Consider the following 19,372-nt stretch of genomic DNA (forward strand, 5'->3'; position numbering starts at 1 on the left):
TTTGCTAATGGGTGCAGATAGGAAAATATTATGTTTTGTAAATAAAGTTAAACCTTGATAAGAATAAAAATCAGCAAGCTGGGTGTGTACAAACATAATTATATATTAAGTATAACTTATAGGTGACACATCTCATAAAAGCGCCATCTATATACATTTTAATTAACTATCTTGTACTCTTTAATACATATTATGTGTAAAATGACGCAGACGCAATGATAATTAGCATTAGGCCTAACCTACGTATTTGATTATGAATTGATGACGCATCATGATGCTATGAACTACTAAGTGTATCAATAAACATCATAAATCAACTATACCGAATGACAACTTACTTTGAAATAATAATTACATTTAAGTATTATATATTGATCCAGTAGCTAGTTAAAATAATTTTATTTATCAGTGTATGTAAATAAAAGTTACCAAGACAAAATGTATTTATATTGTTCAAATCCACATTAGAAACTACATCAGCATATTAAATTATTTTTATTTTATTGCGATGAGTGTTGTTGCACGCTACTGACCAACAGATGGCGTTACTGGTATCTTAATAATAAAAAATAATAATACCACCCACCCGATGCCGGGGAGAACCCCTGTTCCTCATCTCTGTCTTGCCTTTATTGGTTGTCCAGAGAGAAAACTGACGAGGAACAGGATTTCCCACCTCTTGCTTGCCTTCATTGGCTGGCTTGAGTGGTGTACCGCTAGAGCAGAAATGCTCGAGGTAGGATGTATTACCCAGTAAGGTGCTTGTAGGGGTCTTGACCGATAACGCGATTGCTCTGAGAGCCGTGGAATACCTCTCCTTCCTTACCACCTCATGCCATGTTGCCCCCTTGTTGCTACGCCACTGTAATGTACTAGCGACTGTTTTGGGGGGCCCATTTAATGTGCGTGCGAGTCACCCCCTGCCTTTTTATCCGTGTGTGAAACATATACAAAATATAATACAATACATACAATTACAGATATTTATTGAAAAAAATACACTTATGCGTGCGATTTAAATTGATTAAAATTCAATAAGGAGAACGGCAGTGGGCGTACCGCCTTTTTTTTGGAGCGTTTCAGAACCATGTTTTCACCATTTATTAATACAGTGTAGATAAGGTATTTTCAGTAATTACAATATTTTTAGAAGTCGGGGGAAAAGAAAAAATGATAAATGAAGAATATTTAAATCTAAGGATAATGGAACGTAAAAACAAACATATAGAGAACGGAACGTAACAATAGTGGTGCCAGACCTCGGAATATAACCAGCAAATCCGAGCAAAAAAGTAATCGAATCGAATAGAAATATCGATACATTCTTAAATACAAAAGATATTTTATTTATCAATAAATTACATGTTCTGGTACTATTTGTGCCAAAACTAGTACATTTGGTTTATAAAATATGATTATATTTAAGTCTTGAAGACTTTTATCCATAGTAAACCATTTTCTTTTTCTCTTTATTCGATTCACTATCATCGATATTTTTTTAATATTTAAATCTAGTAACACTGAATCTTGCTTGTCAATCTTGTCATAGTAGTTGTTATTTCATTTTCCATTACCTAACCTAATTATTTAATATTTTGAATACCGCTGAAACTGCTGAAGATATAGAACAAATGTGACAAAGGGGAGAACCAGACCCGGTTCCTGTTCCACCTCCCCGGCAGGCTCCCGTCCCACTTCTTCATCAGGAACCTGCAGAAGCAGCAGAACAAGAACACGCAAAATTCTGACAATATTTTCTTTGAACCATAGGATGATAAATACCTAAGTCAAATATGAGAAGAGCAACTGCGTTCTGCAGTTCGAATCCCGGCGCTGACATGTACCAATGTGTTCTTTGAATTTAATTAAAATGTATACCATCACACTTACAGTGAAGGAAACCTGCATACCTATCTAGATTTAGCACATCTAGAGAGCCAGGTGCAGGTACTTACACCCCAACAGAGAATAGAATAGAGTAGGTAATAGGAACATAAAATTCCTAAAGTTGATTCCAGGCAAATTATGTTATGTAAATAAAACAATGATCTTTTAAACAGTAGGTATATTTTATTTCATTACATTACTCGCCAAATGCATACCCATATAGTAGAACCTTTACATATAGCATTTCGAAATGGCATAGCAGATCCCTGTTGCGGAATGGCAATTTAAAACTTCAGAAGTTGGATAAGTATAACATTATTCCATAATGAAAGTAGTAGCCTGATCTAGTCGATAATATTAATAAAATCATTTTATTTATTATGTACGTTGCACGTCCCGTATTTATTTAAACGTAAACATACAACTTGATATACCTAACATAATAATATTATTATCAAATTATTATTCACGTTGTTCGTCTTATGTTGTTCAAGTGTTGACGTTTAGTTGTTGACATGACACATTTTTTTATCATTTCAATTTTTCTGCTCTGGTTTTGTAAATTTTTATCATTATACTGAGATCCAACCTAGACATTTATGACGTAAATCACAGAGTACTTGGCATAAACATTACTTCACTTGACGTTCCATTCTTCCTGTATGAATGTTTACGTTCCATTGCGACTACATTTTAAAGATTCTTTTTTTCCGTTTTTCTCTTTTCTCCCAGCTTCTAAAAATCTAGTTATTTATTTATTTGTGTACCTATACAGTGACTCTCTAAACATGGTACTTTCATTACGGAACCCGTCATTTTCATAGGGGTACCAAACGTCCTTAGAACTCTGCCATTGTCCAATTAGCGTGCGTTCTCTTTGGGGGATAAAAATATTCCAAAGTAGGGATGTTCGATCATCACTTTGGTTGTCTGTCACTCGATTCGATAGCACATTCAGGTACTCGATTCATTCAAAAAAACTATATATTTGAAGTCGTTAGTCTACATAATACGAAAATTACAATGTATAAATCATTGGGGAACAATTTTGGAAGCATAATTTTATTTTAAGAACTGACCCCTCATACCGAACTTGTATTGAATTTGTTTCGACTTCACGATAGGGGACTGGGGAATCAGGTATTATTAAAATTATTATGTTTTACTTTTTCTCCTCTTTGACAGTTGTCGTCTATTCGAACGTTATAGAGTGTCTGAGTTGTACTGAACTGTCAAACCCTCAGAACACAGATTTTGTGTCAGCTCACATCTTATTTCCACAGAGGAAATTCTATATCTGCCCTCATGCGTTCTCTACAGCAACGACGCTTGAAAAATAAACATTCTGAACTTGTAAATTTTACTAAATAGAAGTAAGAAGAATATTGTACAAAATAAAGGCTTGTACAAAAACTCAACTGACAGTTGTCAAGTAAAACGGCTCATTAGTGGGACAATATTATATTATTACAGGTTAACTCGATTGACGAACAAGACAGACCGTGTGTACATCACTACAATAGTAGTAGTGTTGCCAGTAAAAAAAATATTTTTGAAATCACAGAACGTTCATAAATCTATTTTCATCGCAGAGAAAAAAGAACGTTCATAAACACTGAGCCAATAAACTACATACAGTGGTTAGGGTGGCAAGCCGACTCGTGTGCCTCTGCCAGTGGTGAGGGTGGCAAGCCGACTCGTGTGCCTCTGCCCAATTAGAACAAAATGCAAAAATACCCTTCTAATCACATCAATTGTTTACAGATTTTGAAGTGCTGAGTTTTGGATTGCCTAGAGCGTGGTGTTGATGACTTTGAGAAGACGTTGCGGTCGAGGACGTCACGTCATCAGGAAAGGCCGTGTTACAAATATAACTCCGAACCTCAGAATAATAACAGGAAGCAATCGTATTTACACCGCGACGACGTACTCTGTGGTCGGCAGATAAGCCATGGCGTGAAACGTCAAAAAGGAGATGTCAATGTCATTGTCAAGGAAGGGGGGAGTTGATTTGAATATGGAGTCGTGTTCTTGTATTTTCTGATTTAATTTGTTTGTTATCGATATAAATCCTCATGTTTTCAAGTTGTATTAATGATTTATGGTAAAACAAACCTATTTCACAAATGAGTTTACTTTTTGTGTCACCTTTTCCTTCTGGTTTTAACAGATTTGTAAATCTATTTTCATCACAGAAAAAAACGAACGCTATAATAAATAAAATTATTTTACTACCTAACTGGACCAATCAAAGTCAAAATCGGTCAAAAATCATCATGAATCGGTGAATTGTCTATGACAGCAACCTATTTGGGCATTTCAAATCTCAATGTAAACAAAATGTTATCCAAACAAACAGACAGCAGCAAGTGAAGAATTACAGTAAACAAGACTTTTACCTACTTGGATAACAGCGCAAGCGTCCAAATGACAACAGATGGTACAGACATCTGAAAAGGTACGTAACTCTACTAACTCTCACACAAACCACAACAGGCTTCCTCCTATTGAGATACCAAAATTCGGTGGCACAGTTAGTGAATACTATGCGTTTATGAACTTGTTCCAAAGTGTAATTGGCACATGATAGGTTATCCCGATGTGATAAGTTTTACTATCTGCGTTCTCTTGTTTATGGGGAGGCGTTAGATCTAATAAAACATCTATCTCTGGACAGTTCTAACTATGTGATTGCTCTGGAACTACTAGCCAAGCGTTATGACAGTAAATTGATTGTTATAAACCACCACATAAACTCAATATTAGATATGAAACCGATCACTAAATGTACAGCACAGAATATAAGGGAATTCATAGCTACAGTCAGACAGCATAGTAGTGCGTTGAAAGGCTTAAATATACCGGTTGACTCATGCGACTTAATAATAATTGCGATCATTCAGCGGAAACTAGATCAATATACATTGCAAGGGTTTCACTTTCTTTGACTTTTCTAGAAAAAAGAGCTGCAGCAATGGGAAACATCACATCCTGCGAGTCTACAGGCCAGAGTGTGAATAAGGACACTCCAAAAAAGCCGTCATACATAGCTAACAACATCAAACCCATCACTGAAGAACCCACATGTAAGTACTGTCATGCTTCTAATCACAAACTATTTAGATGTGAAAAGTTTAAACTAGCTGCTGTGCATGAAAGGATTTCATATGTGGCCAACAATAAGCTATGCACTATATGCCTCAACAACCACCAAAAATGCAGATTTTTCTTTAAGTGTGGTATCTACAAAGGCAAGCACAACACCTTGCTTCATAATAGCCAACCCGCTGCCGCTGCTGCTACTAATCATGTTTCATTGATGTCTAACATACAGAGTGAGGTATTATTGCCTACAATATCTGTCAAGCTTCAAGCTAAAAATGGTGAGCATATCTATGCTAGAGCTCTACTAGATTCAGGGAGCTCTGTAAATTTTATCCTAAAGGATCTAGCTAAGCGAATTAATACTGAGTTCTTCGATGAAGAAAACAATTGTTGGTGTGTGCAATGCTTCCAACACAACCAACCAAAAGGCTCGATTTGCTATCCAGTCAGCCAACAGTGATTATAAACTCACTGTTCTATCATGCATTGTCCCCAACATAACATCTTCAATGCCTCATTTCCGTGTCAATGTACAGGACATCAACATACCATCTCACATTCAGCTTGCCAATGCTTCAGCGAACCTAGAACTAGCATCAAAGAACTATCTTGCCTTGCAAATCTCACTCGTAATGAGTGGTAATTACAGTCCATAAGTACTATTATTGCCACTCGTAAAACATAACTTGTATCATATTTTTTGTTCTCATTATTTACAACTACCTCACAAAATCAATTATTTATATTTACACCTTTGCACATAATAATTGCTAGTATGACCGTTGTAAAATAAATATTACCTAAGATTTATAAATCTGTTGCTAGGTTCTATCTTACCTATGCAATAAAATTAGTAATCAGCTACTGACGTACAGTCGGCTGCTTTAGTAGCTGTGCACTTTTGAACCTTGTCAAACTCACTAACTGCCTATTCATTCATTCAAACATTTACGTTTTGTTTAGTAGGTGTTTTTACAGGGTGCAGAAGTGTATGGCTGCTGAATCAGCTGACTGTACCTTATGTCGTTATGAATTGATTTGTATACCTACCTAATAATAAGTTATTTTTTCTATTAATTGTAATCTAGAGGAATGACTAGTGGTCGTACAAACTGTAACAAGTTTCAGAATCACTAGGTAAAGCGTAAAATATATTGTTAACTTTTGTAATTAAATAAATAAATAAATAAAATAAAAAAAATAGAAATATAGATATTTTACTTGGGTGTGACATCATGTTTCAGATCCTACTGCGTGAGAGACTGCCAGTGATACCAGGTCAGCTGTTTCTACACAACACTCAGTTCGGCTACATTGTTGCTGGCACTGCACCATTGAACAGCGAGGGATGTTCATCACTACCAAGTAACTTTTGCAAGTCAGTATCTGAGGCTGTCTCAACAGAGTCTTTAAATAGGAAAATAGATGGGTTCTGGGAATGTGAGAAGGTACCTGAAAAAGGGAACTATATTCCTACTGAATTAAATCCAGCTGACTGTCTGTCAAGAGGTGTAGATCCTCACAGTCTACTGAATAATCAATTTCATGAAACTGAATTTTGAATATTGAAACTGATAGACCAGTGTAGCTCAGTCGGATAAGCGCCCGCTTCTCACGCCAGAGATACGGGGGTCAACACCCACATGTGCCAATGAGTTCTTTGAATTTAAGTACAATGTATACCATCGCTCTTACGGTGAAGAAAAACATCGTGAGGAAACCTGCATATCTAGATTTAGCTCATCTAGATATGTGATCTGTTCCTCTCTACCAACCCGCAGTGGACCAGCTGTATCAGGGCCTCTAGTACGGGTTTTGCAATTTACGTAACCGAAAATTTTTTTGTTTTCTTCTGTCACCTGCATAGATTATCTGTCAAAAGTTTCATGATAGTTTCCGCTAGAGGCGCCACTTTGTATGCGAGAAAACTGAAACTTTTATAGTTTTTAGTTCACACAGCAATGTTATTTATTTGGCACGCCTATTTACTAATGTATCGTTTCTTGCCAACAGATCACCTGGGTGAAGATGACGATGCAACATCGACATGTCGAAGTACCCAGCGAATGTGACGACAAAACTACTAAATGGATTTTGATCAACAGACAACCTGGATAGGCAACTTTTTAAAAATCCTAGAATCACTACCAGAAAACTTTTTAGCTCTAAGTTTTATTTTAACAGTTACTAGAAAATAAAACCGAGAGAGAGAGAAAACAGCTGTATTTATTTTAACTCTTTGGACACATGGCGCCATCTGTTGCCGAGTAGCGGTAATAATAGCGACACCTGTTGTCGAGTAGTAGTAACAATGAGTTAGTGCAGTGAGAGTGAAGTGAACGTAACAATTATATTATTTATATATATTTTAATATTTATAGGTTCTATTTAAGTTTAGGTTTATTAGTAGATCACATTTTATTCTGTTTTATTTAATAAAGTATGCTCTTACTTAAAAGAGCTATGATATAATTCAAGCTATCGATTTTAACTGTTACTTGTATCCATATTCTGATTGATAAATAATAAATTTAGAAATATCATTGTGATTTTAATCATACCTACTTATAACAATATAAAATAATTTAACATGATTGTGTTGATGTAGTTTCTAATGTGGATTTGTATACTTAAAATAAAATAAATTTGTCTTGGCATCTTTTATTTACCTACATATTAAGAACCCAAAATAAGTCTGTAATATAACTGGTTACATTCATTACTGTATGTATTTTTAAAAGTAACCATCATTAAAATAAAAAAAGAAAAAAGATCTTTAGTTGCTTTAGTTAGATTCGATCCACAGACCACAGGGATCTAGTTCGAGGCTGTAACCAATTGGGCTGAGGTGCTGATAATTGTTTTAGTGAAAAATTCCTTCACTTTCTTCCCTAGCCGACAACTTACTTAATACATATTTCAGATGCTTACACTTTTCATTATTTTGAAGTCCCTTGACCATATACGTACATAAAGTAGTTATTGCTACGATCTATATACCATCGTCTATCCATTACATACACTCGATGAGTGGTAGATTTAGTTCTTATCAAGTTTTAACTTGATTAACATAACATAATATTTTCCTATATGGGCGACTATTTTTTCATGATTATGAAGAAATAACCCATTGTGGCGGGATACTGTTAGCACTACATGCTAGAGAATACTTCAATGAACTTATAGACATACAACACATTTACTAACGTGCTCCGAGAGATTAATTACGTCACAATTACATTACATAGCGACATAACCGCAAATATGAGCGACAATTTTTTCATGATTTTGAAGAACAAGCAAATCTACCCAAATTCTGTTAGCACTAGATGCTAGAGAATATTTCAATGAACTTATAGACATATATCACATTTACCAACGTGCTCCGAGAGATTAATTACACCACGATAAATTTACGGCTTCTTTGCGCAATTTGCTGTACAATGTATTCAGGCGCTTTCTCTTTGATTGATTATTTTGAAGTCAATTGAGCAAACACAAAGATGACATATATAGATTTATAATGTATTTACCATCGTCTATCCGTTATTTACACACTCATGTGGGTAGATTTAGTTGTAATTTTTTTTTTAATGAGTGACATTAACTTGTAATGTAATTAATCTGCCGGAGCACTCTGAATGGTGTAATAGTAGTTAGTAAGTTAATTGCAGCATCCCCTAGCATGTAGTGATAACAGAATTTTGCTACTTTTTCTTATTTCTTCATAATCATGAATAATATTTGGCCGTATTGAGTGTCCTTATAATTAATAATTTTGACTAATTTCGAGCACACTGTTAAATGTGTAATATGTATATAGGTTCATTGCAGCATCCCCTAGCATGTAGTGATAACAGAATTTTGCTACTTTTTCTTATTTCTTCATGATCATGAAAACAAATTCACTCATACAAAAAATTTGCTTCTGCTGCTATGTTCACGGCGGTTGGCGGATGCTACGAATTTGGCGTAGCATCTGCTACGTCAATGTGCTACGCGCGGCTACGAAAAGTTAAACTCGAAAGTTTTGGTGCTGCCGTTACTTTTCACTGGATGTAAAACTTTATTACAATAGCTAATCTATTTCGAAAATGAATCTAGATAATATAATTATAAGAAAAAGTATCATCACCTTGGAAATCGATTTATCAAAAACGTTACCATACTTTTCTCTATAGGTTGCACTATAAGTTTCTCCGTGACTAGTTTCAAATCTGATTACTCTGCATTGTGGTGACCTAATGGTCTTAAATCGAATCCCTAATTTATTACTCGCTCGCCTCAAACAATTAGTAGTCTAAGCTTACAAACTAGTTCAGCAATGGGGCTGATTCTGAAGGCACAACATTAATTTTAGGACTGTTAAATCTTTCATTTGTAATTATAATTTTTTAAATACGCTAGCAAACATATAGAGGAATTAGAAAAAAATCCTTCATTGCAACTTAGTACCTTCCCAATAAGTGATTGACAAAATTGTCGTTGAACAAAACATAAAAACAAATTAAAAATATAAACATACTTAAAAATTTGTACATAACTAAGTACCTACTTAAGTAAGCAGTGGTTGGCTGAAATACCTCTTGAAAACACTGAATAATGAATAACTTACATTGGGGCTCTATTCTGCTAAAATTACATAAATCATTTTATCTCATTTGGAAATCTAAATAGTCAGACATGAACCTAAATGGACGGAGGGCAGTGTTAATAGTCGATTATGGGAGGAACGGCGATGACGAGTGTGTGACTGAAACACTGTGTATAATGTGTTCTAATTTTTTACATGTTTCTAAAGTACCAGTGATGGTCGTAATATAGATTAAGCTGTTTTAAGAAACATTATTATAATTCATGATATTATAATCATCATAAGGTTTTTCCAAAGCAATGCAACCACGCTCTGCCATCGGCCTCATCCAACTAAAAAAGTATTTTAAATTAACTTAAAAAATGAAACCCACAAAAATTTCAGGTTTAAGTATTTCATTATAATTTTGTAGAAAAGTGCCGCAGAGTTATCAAAGCCCACATCTTTTCACAGGATCATGTTCCTTTGAGAATATCCAATTTTAACTTTAAATAAGTACCTACAAGCGAATATAAATTTAAATGGAAAGGAGAAATGAAGAAAGTGAGAAGAAAATTGAGGTTACGAAATAGCTACTATGTCTACTGTCTCCATGCTTCATCATGCTAAATTTTCAGTCTCAAGATATTATACATTATGTAACAGAAGCGTAGGAGTATTATAAATTACAAGTTATCAAGTGACTTCAAAAATCTTTAAATATTATGTTCATGTCTTCAGAATCGATAACTTAACATTGAATATGTATTTGGACCTGTTACTTTGCACACATAACAAAATCATTCATCTAAGTTCCGTAAAAAATCGTGGTCACGTAAACGCACGGAAAAATAACATAAAACACCGACCAACTATTCAAATGAAGTGGCTTAAAAGTGTTATAAAGTCATTAAGTGGTAATTACATAATAACCGACGACTTCTACAACGGTAGTCATTGCCTGCTTTATCTCGCGACCATAAATCTTAGCAAACGATACATATCTGGCTAGACACGCCGCTCACAGGACGGCTCTCGTTGCGAGCGAGCATTAGATAAGTGGCGGCAACTATCTACGTGAATACTGAACGAACTTTGAGGTCGAACGCCTTTGTCTGACCTACTTGAATCTTGATGCCAGGTGTAGTTTTTTTTTTGTGAAATATGAATTTGCTTATTATTATTTTATTCCTCGTAAGTTGTTTCCAAAATATGTATGAGCTCTTATCAGAATTATCTGCACGCGTATCATTTATTATGTATTCAATAACACCTCAAATCCAACTGACAAAGTATCCGATCCTAATTCAATATTTTGATTGTATTGGGACACAGCCGCGATCCAAATCGCAGCATTCAACTTTGGCATCTACGTGGTTCACATACAAGGTTGATATCCATTTGAGGGTCCGTTGCAAACATTTGTTGTAGGGTTGCCAGCTTGTCGCGTACACCTGCCCCCAATCAGGGAATACCGACTGTGACTCACAGTGTAAAGTTTCGCACTCATACATGAAGGAGGTTCTGTGTTTCATGCATTTAGGTTAATGAAGCGTAACATCAGGGTTTTATTAGCAAAGTAAACGAGTGTTAGGGTGCATGAAAGAAGCTTCCTTCAGTGACATATCAACTGTATCTTATCAGTCTGGCGCACCCTGGGCAAGTCAGCGACTGCCAACTAATCTGATTATCATACTATAGGTAGTACAATAATAATTCACAAAATAATAATTGTAATTTAGTAAGCAACCATAACTGGCTTTAACATTAAAGTCTAATCTAAGGTGAGAAGTTAAGACGTCGTAACATCTGCCGTTAATGGCTCTTAAACACCAGTTTATAATAGCTCTAAATAAATAATATGGGGAATATCCGTCATGCCCGCGACGGCCTGCATAATGGATGATCCAGCTGTAAGTTACGTAAAACTTGGCTTGGCGAGTTCCATTTTTGATGGAATTATCCCTCACCTAAAGAAAGACGGGCGATTGGACACGGAACATCGCAATTTTGCGTCCTAGATGATAGTTCGTAGTTCGTAGCTTTAATATTATAGAATAAAAACGTTATACAATACGTACCTAAGTAGAAAAATTGTCCGGAAAATATTTGATACATTTTAAGTTTTATGTTGAAAATCTTTGCTAAACATTTAGGGCCTTACCACAAAAAAATTGACAGTGTTTAACTAGCACTGTCAAACGCCTACAAAATCTGACAATTTTAGTTTTAAACATATGCTAAACAATGTTTAAAGTTTTTTGTGGTAGTACAGTTAAGCTTTTATATAAATTGCACGCCAACTGAAAGAAAGAGATATATTTTATTCGTATAATTCTTAGCAAAACTCAAATATGCTCTGCTCGGTCTTAGTCCATGGAGAAGAATAGGTAGTAGCTAGAAACTCCAAAGTCCAACCCTAAAATAGCAACATTATTATGAGTAGGTTGCGCAAATAAACAGGCGTTTCGAATGTTCATAATCCAGGCTTCCTGGGAGTTGATTAACATGACGTCTTCGTTGTCACTGTGTCAAGCTTTAAGCTCCGACTCGAGAGTAAATAAACACATTTGCGAGCACGAAACTAATTAAAGGGAGTTGGCTGATGATGCAACCATTGGAGACGACTATGGAGTACTAACGTAAAGAGGGCATGTATCTTGACAATGTAAATAGGAAAATGGATCTGAAAGCAGTTGTTTTTGTCATTGGCAATCTGTATCCTTCAGTAGTTTTTAGGATAGCTTCATTAGTGTTTATAAATAATCTTTTGCATTTTCAAAACTTACATGAGAGTATATGAATAAAGGTGAAGTTAATCAATAAATGACGGAAAAAAATACCCGACATCCTAAGCTTACATCAAGGGACCAATCTATAACGGTCACATTCACCTGCTGACGGGAATGCCAATGATAATATTCCACCCTGTATAACCGGTGATCGTACAATATCCACGCATGCTGCGCGGTTACGGCGTCCGCTACATGTAATGTAATAATTTATTGTTATACGAGAGCGGAAAGTTGGTCATTACATTCGAGTTAGCAGGACACGCAGTATCGCGTTCCTTCGATCGTTATCGCAGTACAAACTAAATAACAAGCAAAGACACATTGAAGCTGGCCTTCATATAGGCAGATTTTTATATACCAGAATTCCCACGGGAAAACTTTTTGAAGCGAAACTCGCAGGTACAGCTATCATAGCTGTACGATGCGCCAGATGCACAAAACAAGACGTGACAAAAATCTTGCGTCGTGCCCTCTGGGTGAGGCCACACGAGCGTCGGGTGGCCCCGAGAGAAAACTTTTGTCACATCTTGCTTTGCGCGTCTTGTGCCCCATGCTAAGTATGCAGAGAGTGTTACACAATACCGGTGCGGGTTCTCTGAACTCGAGTGCGTCGCGTGTGTCGCCGCGGTTTGCGTGAGCCGCCGGCGATCGATACATTTTATAGCTCAGTTCATATATTTACTACGATTATTTTTAGATGTGGATAGGATCGTCTGAACGACTTTGCGTAGGTAATGAGATGCTTATCGTTATATACTTGGCACCTATTATATAATATTTAACCAGTTAAAGCCGTCTTCTTCTTAGCGTGGACTTAATCTGACCCTTACGCTGATTTGCAGAAAGAGACTTTAAGCTAATGTCGAAATAAATGTATAGCTGCCTTGCTTTGCAGTCAGATTAGCGTGTGTCACTGACTCCCAGTGAGCGCCGGATATAAGGTCCAGATATTGATACTTCACGCGAGAAAGCTTCTTTCGTGCACCCCTAAACAACCCAAAACCATAAAAAGTAAGAAACGAAATTACCCATAAATTTCTGACCTCTCGCTTCATTTCCAACAATTCAAACAACGCTATTTTCTTCCATTCCGACTGCCATACCATATCTCACACCCACAGAGAAAAAAAAACACACTATCAACAATCGTGCCTCTCAGTCCATCTCAGCTCACCGCTCATCTGCCATCCCTTTCCCTCAGCAGCGACCATGAGACGGGTGCCGCCATGGAGGTGAAGAAGAAGGGAAGCCTGTCGCCGGTGCGGCCCGCTCTGAGGAAGGACGACGACGGAAGATCCACCAGGTCAGGGCGAAAACCTAAAACCCCTTCCTTCATTGGAAGGAGACCCGTGCCCCAGCAGTGGGGACGTGATGGGTCGTGATGACAGCTAAAACTACTAGTGGCAATCTAATAGATTGCGTGAAAGTAATGTAGATAGTTTTAAACTAAAGTAGGTACTAGGGTTTAGTCAGTTTTTAACTGAAGTTGCCTGCATTTTTATACCTAAAGTTAATGTAGAACTTAACCGTAGTAAATATATTTTTTAACTCTTATATTTTAGTATTTTAATAATTAAGTACGTACTTACCTTTACCCTCGGTAGTTAGCAACAAATGAAGTAATAACATTGAACTAATATTATATTAATCATTTTCATTTGCTCATTAAACTATACATATTTTAATTTAGTTCATGAACTAAATTAAAAATGTATTCCGTTTTAGTATTTTCAAAGGTCCCATTAAACCTGCGTTTACCCACTGAAGAAACTTCACTTGAACATTACTAATGATTTAAGCCATACGAACTGAACTATTACTAACGTGCACTTAAGGGCACATCGAAACTCTTGCTCACACTTCAACTGCTGTGCACCAATGTTAAGACTCAGTTTGCACATCTATAATCAGTGCAAAGACTCAAGTTATTAAGCCAGGATTATATTAGAGCCAACGCGTTGCTCTGCAATCCGTTACATACATTTAAGGCACAACTCGGCGAAACGCCGGGTGAGCTATATGTAACCGGGTGCGTATTGCGACGTATAAAAACGAAATGTATAATTTCACATTAATAACGTTCACAACCTATAATGAACGTTACGTATAACAACAAAATCTATATTTTCATAAGGTATAAGATTCAATTGGTATAACGTACATTTTATATAAAATCAAAATATATAATACTTACGAAGACTAATATCAATTCGTATAACATACATTACGTATATCGATTAAAATATATACTATCGTTTAGTATAAAGTTCATAATCTGTGTTTAATTACCCAACACCGTCAAACCCCCTAGCGCCAAAACCTAAAGATAGGTGCGACGACGAGCAAAGCGAGGAGGAGCGTGTTAGGTGCACATGTTCGTCGAAACTAAAGCGGAGCGTCTCCCCACATAGCGCAATAATAATAATAATGGCAAAACCCCTAGTACCAAAACCTAAAGATAGGTGCGACGACGAGCAAAGCGAGGAGGAGCGTGTTAGGTGCACATATTCGTCGAAACCAAAGCGGAGCGCAGCGAAGCGGAGCGGAGCGTCTCCCCACATAGCGCCAATAATAATAATTATGTCAATACCCCTAGTACCAAAACCTAAAGATAGGTGCGACGACGAGCAAAGCGAGGAGGAGCGTGTTAGGTGCACATGTTCGTCGAAACCAAAGCGGAGCGCAGCGAAGCGGAGCGGAGCGTCTCCCCACATAGCGCCAATAATAATAATAATGTCAAAACCCCTAGTACCAAAACCTAAAGATAGGTGCGACGACGAGTAAAGCGAGGAGGAGCGTGTTAGGTGCACATGCTCGTCGAAACTAAAGCGGAGCGTTCCCCCCACATAACGTCAATAATTTTTTGTGCATTATACATTATGATAATTATATCCGTTGTAGAATATATGTTATAAACTTTATGCATTTTAATCGTTATATCAATTGAAATTACACTTTTTGAACGTTATTCTTTACGAAATTATGTATTTAGTAATTATGCCTTTCGTTTGTTATGCACAGTGATCGTTATACTTAATAAATTTATATCATATGGGCGTATACCTTGTGAATGTTATACCATTCGTTTTTATACCTCGTATTACTTACCCATATGTAACCACGTTCATATTAAATGTATGTAACCGATTGCAGTCCCACTTGTGCGACAAGCGGCGTAACTTTAATACAGGGTGTTGCAAAAACTGTCTACTAAGCCGAAACCTAGATAAGATAGACAAGCTAGATATAACATGCTGCACATGTAGGTTTCGGTTTAGCATACCCTTTTTGCAACACCCTGTACAACACCCTGGCTTTATCCACAACCAGGTCGAGCAGCGCCAAGTCGGAGAAGGAGGTCCGTCTGCCCCCGGAGCGGTCCCCCAGCGATGCCAAGGACCTTCTCCAGCATGCCAAGGACCTGAAGAAGGACCGGAGGCTGTCCCGGTCCAGTGACTCGTCCAAGGATACCTTTGAGAGGTACGTGAAGTACATGTTAGGTTTTTTTTAATTTAGGTTTGAGAGGTAGGTAACATACATGTTGAATGAGGATTTTAAATTTAGGTTTCACTGATTGGTTTGTGAATTTCACTATAACGATCACTTCACAATAGTTAGTGTAAGTCTTGTTAGAACACCCATAACGTGTTTTGTGATTTTTTTAATTAATCGTATAAATATTAAAAGTAGCTTCACTAAATTTTAAAAGTAGTACATACATATACATATGCTCACGACTGTAATCCCCGAAGGGCCACCCGCTTTCGTTATACATTTGTACTCATGTGATAGGTCGCGAGCCTTATCGCCGTTTTTAATGAGTACAATGCCTGTAATAGTGGTAGCTAGTATTCAGTTAACTTAAAGCCACTGGACTAGGTAGGTACCTACATACATTGAAATTTGACCCACTTTTCCTTGTTATTATGTACAAAAATACCGATAGTTTATTTGGTTTTCAACAATATCCGGTATCGGCGGTTTCAGGCGAGACTTGTTTGGCTTCGTCTGATAAATTTATTCGTCCACATTTAGGAAGAAATCTCCTACAATTATTCAATGTCTGTGTTGTTTTCTTAGCGCATACACCCGGATTCGTAAAAAACAACATTGGGATTCACGAATACATACATTTTACGATATCAGGGTCTGCCATGCCATCGCTGTCTGTAATATAATGCAATAGAATCGTTATTAGGATACCAGCTGCGACCCTTTGGAGGGCTATATACTCTTGCTTGGTATAAGTTCGGAGAGGTACTGAGCCAACCATGATATCGCGTGACAGGGGGTCACTGTAGATTAGGAAAAACATAGTTTTTGGGCGCAGCTTCGTATACCATGACTCTTTCTGGTTCAACTTAACGTACCGATTGCATCACAGTTCTCGCTGGTTCGTTTTTTGTAAAGCTAGAGAACCCGACAGGTCTCCAAAATCTTCGTATTTCGCTAAACACGAGCAATCCCCTTCTTTTGGGCTTACGAGTACCTACGTAACGCGCAGTTTACACTCTCGCAAGATTTATGCGAGAACTTTTCCGTCCAAAGCAGCATTGTTCTCATCTCCGTGTAAAAATGTAACAGTTGGATTCAGCATATACGGATTCTTAAAGGAAAGTGGGTGTGTTTTTCACACATGTAAGTAATTTACTAAGTGCTTGTGATAATCACATTCTAAACTCACTGTATGAATACTATCATGTTTTCAATGCACTCTGATATCTTGGCTTAGAATCTAGGCCATGTCCATTAGGATTTTCACGAGCTTTGGTCTGTCTTATGACTGTACGAGTATATAGACATATTTTTATCATTCTTATAAACTATGAAAGTTTCAGATTACCTTTTTGTGTAATGTGCATGTTTATCCACGCTGATTAATAGTGTGGAAAATAATCAAATCCAAACTAGATGTGGCCTTCAATGTCAACATTGCCAACCACAAATACACTTTATACGCAAATGTTCATCTGATACTGACAACAGCCTATTTCATTAAATCTAGCTCTATCTAGCAGAGCGTTGGAAAATGCAATATGCAATATTTGGTGTAGTTACGAATATTCTAATCTAAATTAAATGAATGAAATTTATTTAATAAAATAACTAATGATGGATCATTTCTTGTTAATTTATAATAACGATAAAGTAAACAACTCTTTACCTAAGCAAAAAATGTATCTTAAAAAATATTTAACTCCTTACTACATACTTTTGCGTTTAGTATAGTTTTATTGTAAGATATTATGGAAGATTAACTGCTAAAGTTAACTTCCAGGTTTGGACAATTACTCATAAGTTAAAACATAACTAACGAACTCAAGGCACGTTCTAAACTTCATGAAACGAACTCATATGCAGAAGTGATATGAAATATGCAAGGAAAGTCTAAAAGTGGGATAAGTTTCACTATTTCAGTGACGATATCGCACTAGCTAGTTCCGAAACAGTCGTAAAGGCAGGTTCCAGTTTCAGTGGAGTACACTAAGTTCACAGTCGCATCGTGCACCAGTGTGTAGAATACCTACTTACCTATATTATTTATTCAATTCCATAATTGTAGTTTCGTGAAACGAGTTTGTCAATTACAGACCACCGTTTCAAGGCCTATGGTTTGAAAAAACTTAATAAAAGTTGGGTATAGGTATTTTAAAAAATCATTGGTTTCGCCTTTTACTCAATGGGTTAAAGTTGGTTTGGGATCCATATAAGTATTCCCTTATTATTAAGGTTATAGTTAACAAGCAGCTGTTTATGATCTCATTTATGACGGTGGACTGTACTCGTACTGTTTAGTTGTCGGAGCAGTGAAGTTCACAAGTTGTCAAGTTTTACGGCTGAATGCGTCCCTCCGGGGTAGCGGGGTGGGGGGACACTGGTCCGTTGTTTCAAACCTTCCACTATTTAGATTCTAGCTTAGACTATAGGTCATATTTTACGGTCTATGACCTAATCTGAGGAAACGAAGCGTGAGGAATTCTGAGGACGGAAACTTGTGAAGCTCTTTGGGACTTTGTCGAGTAATGTAGGATTATTGGCTGACGATGACTTGAAACAAATCAAATTAGAAATATAATTTTAATAGAATATTACTAAAATCGAAAGGCAAGCTAGTGTGTCTGAAAAAGGCTTCTTAAAAAACACATTATATCAAGAGATTCATCTGACAAAGGACTTTGCATGAAATACACAAGTATCTATCTCTGCACTGCAATTACCCCATATAAACAAGTTATTACGATAAATATATGTTAATTTGATAGTATATAGATAATAGAAGTTAATAACATCAAATTCTAAAGCTTTCATACAATATTAATGACACGAGGTTCATGACGTAGTTAAACTAGCGGCAGTAATTAAGGACAGCGACGAATCGATGGACAATAAGTCTTTGTGGTAAATAACCAACTTAGCACATGCCTGCAACACAAGCAACAACAGTCTTTAAAGCATGAACAATAAGGTTTAACGTGCGAGAAGGTAAACTTTGTAATTGCCCGCAAACTTTGATAAACGATGATAGGAGGCAATCTGCTACGTGGCCAAGCTATGTGGTTAAAAAGTGTAAGTTTATCGATGGAAATGTTTTAAAGTTATAAAAATATATTTTATAATTATTGGAACCAAAAAAATACCAACAAAATTATATTTCTTTAAATGAAAACTTAACCAATGAAAGTCGTTCAGTTTACAGCCCAACATAAAAGAGATGAATACGGAAATGGACCCTAACTAATTGTTTTAGCAAGGTGTTCAATTCATTTATACTTACTATATTTATACATTTGAACAACGAAGGTGTTTTACGTTGGTTTGCATATGGGATGACTAGGGCAGGTAGGCTATAGGGCAGGTAGGCTGTAGGGCTAGGCAGTAGGTTAGGGCTGTACTTACATATTTAGATCAGTCAGTCACCCTTATTATGCACAGTTAGTTAGCGAGTAAGCGACTAAGCATGCATGTTCATAAAGGCTGCTATAATATATAGACCAATAAGCCTTTATAATGC

General features: G+C 36.5%; 1 protein-coding gene across 2 annotated transcripts in view; it reads left to right on the forward strand.

Annotated features, from left to right (window-relative positions):
- The window catches only part of LOC105390930, a 75,185-nt gene that overhangs the window by 23,618 nt on the left and 32,195 nt on the right, over window positions 1-19,372 (forward strand). The window contains exons 2-3 of one of the 2 annotated variants that reach the window (XM_038106526.2): window positions 13,562-13,663; window positions 15,691-15,840. In XM_038106526.2, coding sequence (XP_037962454.2) covers window positions 13,587-13,663; window positions 15,691-15,840 — 227 coding nt within the window. In that variant the 5' untranslated portion in view covers window positions 13,562-13,586. The remainder of the gene's footprint in view (window positions 1-13,561; window positions 13,664-15,690; window positions 15,841-19,372) is intronic. The other variant, XM_038106527.2, reaches the window with a different exon arrangement.

This window comes from Plutella xylostella, chromosome 7, assembly GCF_932276165.1.
Source record: "Plutella xylostella chromosome 7, ilPluXylo3.1, whole genome shotgun sequence".
In the NCBI taxonomy this organism is placed as follows: domain Eukaryota; kingdom Metazoa; phylum Arthropoda; class Insecta; order Lepidoptera; family Plutellidae; genus Plutella; species Plutella xylostella.